The 9,356-nt window shown below is 35.8% G+C and overlaps 1 protein-coding gene across 2 annotated transcripts in view; it reads right to left on the bottom strand.

Moving 5' to 3' along the window:
- Positions 1-381: 381 nt before the first annotated feature.
- Positions 382-9,356, bottom strand: part of LOC108362009 (sodium-independent sulfate anion transporter-like) — a 14,552-nt gene continuing 5,577 nt past the window's right edge. The window contains exons 2-6 of one of the 2 annotated variants that reach the window (XM_017614828.1): positions 5,182-5,570; positions 4,673-5,064; positions 3,140-3,442; positions 1,638-1,783; positions 382-1,541 (exon numbers count right to left, since the gene is read on the bottom strand). In XM_017614828.1, the coding sequence (XP_017470317.1) occupies positions 1,200-1,541; positions 1,638-1,783; positions 3,140-3,442; positions 4,673-5,064; positions 5,182-5,570 (1,572 nt within the window). In that variant the 3' untranslated portion in view covers positions 382-1,199. Of the gene's footprint in view, positions 1,542-1,637; positions 1,784-3,139; positions 3,443-4,672; positions 5,089-5,181; positions 5,571-9,356 lie in introns of both variants that reach the window. The other variant, XM_017614829.1, reaches the window with a different exon arrangement.

Below are 9,356 nucleotides of genomic sequence, written 5' to 3'. Positions count from 1 at the left end.
TAAGTATTTGAAAAAATTCAGTTAACTTGAATTTAGCACAAGATCAGAAACTGTTTATTAATTTTTTTGTACTACTGTAAAACCCGCTAAAGCACCTCACGAAAATGTCAGCTTTTTTAGGTACTTACGTACGGGTTGGATACTTAGTAGAACCCGCTTAAGTACCTCGGGTACTTAAGCGAACATAATTATTAATGTAGTTAATCTTCTTGTTAACTTACATAAATAAGTACTTGAATGAAACATGAGCATTTAATGAAGTGCACGTGGTTTAAAACCAAGATTATTTTAATACATAAACATATAAACCAAAACTTTATAAACAATCGGAAAATCAATGTTATGCCATTTTTAAAAGAATTCAATTCTGTAAAGTAATTTATTACACACATTTATACATACATACAGTGTTGGACATATCTATCAATTCGGACCAACTAAAAATTATGGCGTTTGACACTAATGCTAATTTATTAATTTTTAAGATTTTTCAATTAAAACACAGTTCATTTCATAACAAATATCATTTAAACCTAAGCTTATAATTTTTAGGAACCCCAAAAAACATTCATCAAATTTTCAAAAAAATTTCAAACTTTTTTTCAGAAGTGTTTTAGTGTTGCAAGTTTCAAGTGGCTAAAAATTGTCATTGATTTTTTAGAATTTTTTGCCGAATGTGTTGCGGGAGCACTTAAAAGGGGAAAATTATAAGTAAAATGGTATATGGGGTACGAAAAATTTAGGTACTTAGGCGGGTTAGGTAAATAAGCGGGAAGGTACTTAGGAGAAAGATTTTCTTCAGATTCCATTAAAATATTCACGGTGCCCAAAAATGTTGGTTACTTGAGCGGGTTTCACTGTAATTTTCAGTACGTATGTATATAATTGCAGAAACGGTTCACATAAATACATGTAAATACATAAATAAATAGAATAGCACATACGACTTTAAAAATAAAACCATTTAAATGGACTATAAAAAAGTTGCTCATAATTCAGATCCCGTTCATTATGCCGTTCCTGCCCATTGCTTCACAACGGCATTCGCGCTCAAGCCGCTTCACAGCTCATCACTTTCGCCACTTCACACCTCCTCTTCATTATGATGACACCTTCGTTTTCGCTCGAGTGAACAGCCGTATATTGCAACAGCAGTATTCAGACCCGCAATTTACAATTATAGCTTGATTGCCAATAATTCACAGCTTGGAATTTTCATCTTTGCCAGACAATTCACGTTCCAAGTGATCGACATCGTATATAACGATTAGTCCCTTATTGAGGTCTTCGAAAACCTGTGCGACTCGACGTTGCAGATTGTAAAAGTAGAGTTTTTGGTTACGCGTCTCGAAATCTTTAATTAACATCGAAACCACCTTGGCGGCGGTGAAATCAGCACCATAAATGTAGGTGCAATCAATGACTACGGGTACCGTCGATTTGCGCCCTTGCTTGTTGATCACATTGCGCACAAACTCTACAGAGGGAAAGATCAGACATCGATCGGGGGTGAGCATGAGGTATCTAATGCCAGTTGAGGTCTATGTGGTGGGAAAAGAGTAAATTAATAATGTGTTTGATTGCAGGCGTATCTACATAAATAATACTACATAATAAGAGTTTAATGAATAACTTACACATAAATTTTCGATACGCAGTTTTGGTCTCGCTGCACTGTACAATATGAAAACGATATTGATGCCAATGCCAACCAATATGCCAACCTGTATGGGCAATACAATACAAGCTATGAAGGCTCCAAGGCCAGGAATGAGATCAGTTTCTGGAAGATAAAAGAATTAAATTATTAGCAAAGTAGTAGTTTATGCCTCCCTAGTTTAAATAGGTTAGACAAAGGCGCACACTTATTTTTTCGTCCCGCTAGATTCTCTATTCAGACCACTGTATGCGGCTGAAGGCCTCGTAGCCAGTGCTGCGCTAGCGTATTTCTTTATCAAATTGTCTTTTTTTATACATACAGGGGTAGGCGCTCGAAGTATTACGAATTTAAAAATTCTATAGTTTTGTAAACTTTTTTGTCAGATCATCATAAAAATTACAAATAAAAAAAAAAATGTATTAAAGTTAGATTCAGCCAATTTTTGGGGCGGATAATAGCATCGAGTCTACCCGGGAATGCTTCACAGGCTGCACGAATGTGGTCTTGTGATATTTTACTGCAGTGGGCGCGAATAGCAATCTTTCTTATGTTCTTAGTTGATATTTAGGCCTCGAGAATGGACCATATGGAAAAAACCGTTGCAAAGATACGAAGCTGGTAAGGTTTTTCTAAAAAGCGTTGAATTTCGCGACCTTTTAATTTTTAATTTTTGTTTGTCACGTTTGAGATTGACTTGTATGTAAATAAAGCGAGCAATTTTCATTTTCTTCTATTTTAATAGAAGGTACGTTAATTTTAAGTAAAACCAAACAAAGGTCGACTTCGTTGTTTACCTGTTTTTTGTAAAATCTATATTTTTATGTGGTTATTTGTTTAATTTTTTTTTAATGAAGGCTATCTAATACAATTTAGAAGATATTTGTAATTTTTACTTGTTTATATAAATTTTTTTTAGAGTAAAGTGCGGAGAAAATAGCAGTTTTGGAGAAAATCGATTCTCCTGTTGCTGAAATGAAATTTTTACTGGCAAATTTTAGGTTTTGCATTTCATAAATATATATATACTTTAACAAAGCATTTTGAGGCAGTGTTTTTTTTGTTGGAGCATTCTGCATTTAAACCTAAGATATTTTTCTTCCATATGCAAGTTAAGTTGTTAAAATATCTTTATTCGTTCAGAAGTTATGATTTTTTCAACGAAAAATGTCAAAAGGCCCCATAGGGGGACGCCCAAATAGCGCAATTATTATATCTAATAATCAATTATCTAATCTTTATTTAAAAAAAAAGTAGAGTATACTTTAAACCAGCGTTTATGAACGCTTAGATGTGAGCATATTATTATCGTTCCTGATTTTAGATAGAAACTGTGTCAAGAAATGTTCTTTTTAAACACCCTTTCCTTGATACAGACAAAGGTGACATTATTGAGATTGAAACGCTATTTTAATTTTAGTAGCTCCTTAGCAAAATAATTCAATCACTCGTGAAAATTGCATACATTACGGATGTACTTACTTTTACTACGCCACATCGGCTTGATTACGCGATATTGTAGCATAAAGATCGTCGCGGAAACAATAATTGCAGCCAAAGCAGCTTTCGGAACATAGTAGAAGGCAGGAGTTAGATAAAGTAAAGCGAACATCACAAGAATTCCCGCATACAAATTTGACATCTGAGTTCTAACACCGCTGGCATTCAAGACAGCACCTCGAGCCAAAGGGCCATTGCCACGAAAGCCCTGCGCAAAGGAAGTGCCGACATTACAAAGGCCAATGGCGATGAGTTCTTGATTGGCATCACAAGGCTTGCCATCGGCTGGTAATAAAAAATAAAACAATAATTATATTGTATACATACATACTTATGTATGTACATTTGCCACACCATTTACTATTTTATAGCGGAAACACAATGCCGGCGAATGGCGAACTCACCACAGCGAAATTCGCGCTGTCAAAATTAGAACACCCGCAAGCCCAATTCTGTGTTTTCTTGATAAATTATTTATAAAGAAATTGTATCAAGATTTTTATCAAGTAAAATCTCCCATCGCATTCAGTGTCAATGTTTATTAAATAAAAAGCTCTACGATTTCCACAAGAGGGGAACTAATTTCCACACGAGAGGAACTGATTTCATTGTTACATATGAAAAATATGAATTTAAAAGCAAACAAGCTTTTGACTGCCGTAGCCGAGTAGATAGAGATGGCTATAAATTCTGTGTGTTCCAGGTTCAAATGCCGGCTCATGCAGTATTTAAATGATAGAAACCATTTTATTAATATAAAAAATTCATGATTCAATAAATAAACAGTTTTTTCGCTCCCTCTTGATAAAATCGGCTCCCTTAGCAAGGCACTGTGTGTGGGTTCGAGTGTGTGTGCAAAGCTTTTGTAAGGGAGATAAGGTAGTGTCAAAACTCTAATGTCACTAATGAGCAAACCTTTAATTATTGTATCATGTACAAAATTTATAATTTTCATATGAAATTTCAATTTGTAAACGCTTGTCAATAGCATTTTCAATCTTGACAATTTATCAAGAAAAGAGCTTTTGATTTCTTTGCTAGAATTGCAATTCTTGATAAATAATAAAAAATTGATAAATCATAAATTTTTTTTACTTATCAAGTGCACAGAATCGGGCTGTAAATTGAACACAGCCAAAGCGAAATGCGAAGAACGCTCGGCGCCCTTTCGTGGCTCTAGATTTATTTCTATTGCCCTGCTGGGCGATGGCAGCTGCACGTGTTTGAAAAATACAGTTGCGGATTCATTAAATCTGGCTTACAAGAAAATAATTTATAATAATTTTTCTTTGTTTTATATTTATATTTGTTATCATTTCCTCATTTCCGAATATGGTTTCGTTTTTTAAATATGGTCACACAAATTATAAAGGCGACCGAATGGCATCAGCTGTTTTCGCTACCGCTTTAATTCTGTTTAAGTAGGCGAAATAGCTGGGCAAACGGTGAACGACACCCTTGCCCAATTCGGCGAATTTGACCATTCGCCGGTATTGTGTTTCAAGCATTACTCACCAAAAGTTTGTATCAGTGCTGTGGTTTCCAGCAGCGAAACTAGCGGTATCACAATTAGACCAGCACCCAAACTGCTTACCATATCAATGAAATTTTCATGCGTTTGCACAAGCTCACCGCTGGTCGTATTCGTGAAGGTATCTATAAAAAATTCTGGCATCTTCAGTTCGGGTAATCCCTGTGGCACATAACCGACCATACGAAAGATGTCGATGCCGGAATGGAGCAAATCATAACCTAATAGACCGACCAACATCACAAGAACTGCATTACGTGAAGTGCCAATCAACCAGATGATCTGCTGCAATACACGCTGCCAACATGCTTTGCCCTCCTTCGGGCCGATAGTGACAAAGGTCATCGAACGCATAGAGAGTAATATAATAACCGAACTTATACCCAAAGCGGCATCATTCCAGCTGATATTATGAAAATCCTTAATTATGGAGATTATGGATGTGTACTAGCGTCTCGCCAGTTGTATCTACAACCAACATATCCTTAAGNGCGAACTTATACCCAAAGCGGCATCATTCCAGCTGATATTATGAAAATCCTTAATTATGGAGATCCACATGTGTACTAGCGTCTCGCCAGTTGTATCTACAACCAACATATCCTTAAGTTGTGAGGTAAAAATGATTAATGAAGCGGCGCTGGTGAAACCTGCACTGACCGGCCCAGATACGAAGTCGATGAGGAAACCTAGCTGAAATATACCCATCAGAACTTCAATGAGGCCAGTAAGAAAGGTAAGTAGAATTGTTTTTTCCAAACTGCCACGAGCAATTTGAAACGTCAGCAATGCGGCAATGGCAGTAGGTCCAAAAGGAACATCTTTGCTGGTGCCGAAAATAACGTAGATAAAGCAGCCCAAGAAGCAGCTGTACAGTCCATACTGCAAGAAGAGTGCCAAATTAGTATATACGCTAATGTATAGGATCTAAGAAGTCTTTAATTGGTGAATATAAACGCATTTTAACAATATTTACAACAATTATAGATAACGGACTACGAATGAGAATAATATGTATTTTATAGCGTTTTCTTTTCTCGAAGTAATGTTGCATTTATTCTTCTTCTTAAAATGTTGCACGCTGATAATGTTGCCATATAAGAAGGTCACATTTTTTTCGAGAGAAGATAACGCCATTAAAAAAAGAATACCTATCGATCGTTTGCTAGAATAACGTAGCTAAAAAAAATAGATAATTCATGAAAAAGACTTCAAAGCTTTTACAATTCATCCATAGGATAAAGTTATCATAGGTTAGGTTAAAAATTAGTTCAAGCTACTGCAGCTTATTGTTTTCTCGTTTATTTCATTCTATTTTAAATTTAATGGTATTTTCTTTTGTACAAAAAATGTTTCCTTTTCATTGCCCGCTCCTTAGTATTTGTGCTTACAAAAACTTGGAAGGCAACATTTTTCGGTAGAAAAGAAAAGGCCATAATTGATTTACGAATAAATTCAAGCAGATCCTTTCAAGAGTACCACGACCCTCCGAGATTGAGAGCAACATGAGGTTCACAGTGAAATATTCGCCCAATTTCTGAGGGTGACTGCGAGGGCCGAATGTTGCGGATGGATGAAAATCTGGTCTGAGCCCTATCGGGGCCAAATGGTCAGATGTCTCATTACCAGGTACTCCCGCGTGACCTGACATCCAAGGTAAAGCAGGAATCACACGATTTTTACATTTATACAGATTTTTACATTTTGGCTGTATCGAGAAAGAGTTCAGCTAATAAAAAACCACACTCCACAACTATAAAAATGTTAGTCGAGACTTGTATTGCCGAACCAGAGTTGATATAGTTAGAGGGCTGGCCAATGTCTTAAGTGCACCTATTTTCCGCCATGTAGTCCATGCCCTCGGGAATTGCAAATACTTCGAATAGGAATACCGAGGCATGTTCCCCAAGACAAAAGTGAAGCTCATCAACATTATGTTCGATATAGACAACAGATCCTGATCCATTATCAGTTTAGGAGCCATCAGTGAAGATTATAATTTTTTCTGTTAAGTGGAAAAGATGATACCCGTCAAGTGGCCGGTGATAACTGTTCGCTTTCCAGTCGAATATTCTCCTTTAAGACTGCGATTTTCTAAGGATGTTGGCATGAACCTGCGACTTCAAGTAACCCCTAAGAAATGAGTGATTGAGAAGAAGGGTGATTAATTGAAAACGCTCTTCTGTCTCGATCTCTGCCACCAGCAATTTTCATTTATTTCAAGCTTATTGTTGGCCTGTAAGGCCTCCCTACGTATAGAGGTGCAATGTTTTGGTAAGCGTAGTAGAGCATAAAGAGCAGTACCAGGTTTTGTATAGAAAGCTCCCATGCAGCACACAGCGCTTGCCCTTTCAAGTTTGGCAAGCAGATTTCCGACGCTTTTGATTGCGAGTCTGATTCACTATACCACCGATGCATTACTGGTAATGCGTCTGATCATGGAGGTGTAGATACATGGGATACCCTTGGGTGACAGACCTCATGTCTTACCAAAGACCTTTTTATTTATTTATTTATTTACGCTTTGCAGGTCGTATGCCCATCGTGAGACCTCTATGCAAGTGTGACCTTCAGAATTACTCCTAAATACTTAACTTCGGAAGAGATCTAAATTGTGACTGCTTTAAATGTAATGGGAATTGAAGCATCCAACCGGCACTTCGAGTGCAGAGCACAAAACTAGTTTTGGTTGGGCTAACGGACAGCCCATGCTAATAAAATCAGGTTTCAATCATACTTGTGCAGTGTTCTTTGCGCTTTCCTGCAAACAACTGACCGGCAGGACACATGATTATACGATAGATACGAGAGTCACTAAGGGCCAGTTTTCCAGTGCCGGTTTAAACTTAGATTGAGTAAACTGATTTTAAACTGAATAACTGGCTGGCATTTGATTGGCTGATCTTAGTTCAAACCAGCCAGCGCGGGCGTTTAAACTGAGTTTAAACCATGGGCGTGCACTGAAAAACTGACCCTAAGAGGGACATCAATCACCAAGCACCAGAGCAAAGTCGAAAGCACTTTGATGTCTCACTTTCTCAGATAAATATTCTGGAAATGAGTAAAGTTGTAAGGCAGACAAACTTCATACTTATAAGACAAAGCTAAAGAAATCAGCACAAAATACACAAATTTAAGGAAGAGCCGCCGGCTATTTCTACATACTTAACTGGAAAATTTTTTTTTTCAACGTAATGTTCTTCGGCTGGCATGATTTATTGAACACGGTCAAAAATCGCTTATGTTTGTTTCTTTTTTCTAATATTTTTCTTAAAATTATGCAAAAAGAATTCAAAATGAAGAATTCAAAGAATAGTCTAGATAGAAGCAATATATATACATACGCAATACACTATATACCCAATAAACATTAAACATTGGGCTCGGTTAACAATTCGAAAATGTTTGGAAAACCAATCCTTTTTTTGAAGTGAGGATTCTATAGCGGCGGTTGATTGGTTCGGAGTAAATTGGCAAATTCAACGGAAATGATGCAACGGAAATGGTTGGGACGGAAACAAGTGCTTCTTGAATGTATGTTATTAATTTAACAAAAACTTGCTAATAAAGAGTTAAAGAATAACACTTAGAAAAAGACCAATACAAAAATGAAAATAAAGGTGAGTAGGTACATGATAACGAAAAAGGTAAAGGAAAAGGTAAAAATAAAAACAAAAACAAAGATACGTAAAGATAATGGCAAAAATGAATACCAAGGTAAATTTAAACACTTTACTTATATATAAGTTAAAAATAAAGATAAATATAAAGAAAAAGATGAGGATGAGGATACCGATAAAAGTAAAGATGAAGATAGAGGAAGTAAGATTAAAATAAAGGTAATTAGAGAGAAAAGGATATAGATAGAGACATATAGATCCAATCTGGGAACCATTTAGGGATTTTAGAGGTTTCCGGGATTCTCGGGACTCGATATAATAATCGATGTTTTTATCGGGTTTGTTATCGATTATTTATCGATTTTGTTATAATTTTTTTTTCGATTATTTATCGATTTTGGTATTGCGTTTGTTATCGATTATTTATCGATTTTGTTATCGATATTTTTATAGATACTTTTATCGATATTTTTATTGATTTTCTAATCGGTTTTGCTACCAATATTATAATCGATTTTGTTATTGAAATTTGTATCGAATTGTTATCGATATTTTATCGATTTTGTTGTCGATTATTTATCGATTTTATTACTTAAAGCCTTTGATATCGATTGTATTATCGATTTTGTCAGCGATATTTTTATCGATTTTCTAATCGATTTTGCTACCAATATTATTATCGATTTTGCTATCGACATTTTTATCGAATGTGTTATCGATATTAACATTGATATTTTTATCGGTTTTACTATCGATATTTTGTTGGATGTTACTATTGATTTGTTAGCGATAGAGTAGAAAGATAACAAGTAAGAAAGTCTAAGTTCGGGCGGAGCCGAACATTAAATACCCGGCGCAAGTATTAAATATATGTTTTTTCACCTTTCCGAAACCTTCCGCTAGATGGTAAGCCGGGGTGTATCAATTACATACCAAATTTCGTTGAGATATCTCAATTTTTGCTCGAGTTATCGTGTACACGGACAGACGGACAGACGGACAGACGGACGGACAGACAGACATGGCTTAATCGATTTCTTTTTTCATC

Source organism: Rhagoletis zephyria, unplaced genomic scaffold (genome assembly GCF_001687245.7).
Source record: "Rhagoletis zephyria isolate East Lansing unplaced genomic scaffold, Rhagoletis_zephyria_1.1 Rzeph_scaffold_00909, whole genome shotgun sequence".
NCBI lineage: Eukaryota > Metazoa > Arthropoda > Insecta > Diptera > Tephritidae > Rhagoletis > Rhagoletis zephyria.
The sequence above is the reverse complement of the archived record's forward strand: the minus strand, read 5'-3'. Positions and strand labels throughout refer to the sequence as shown.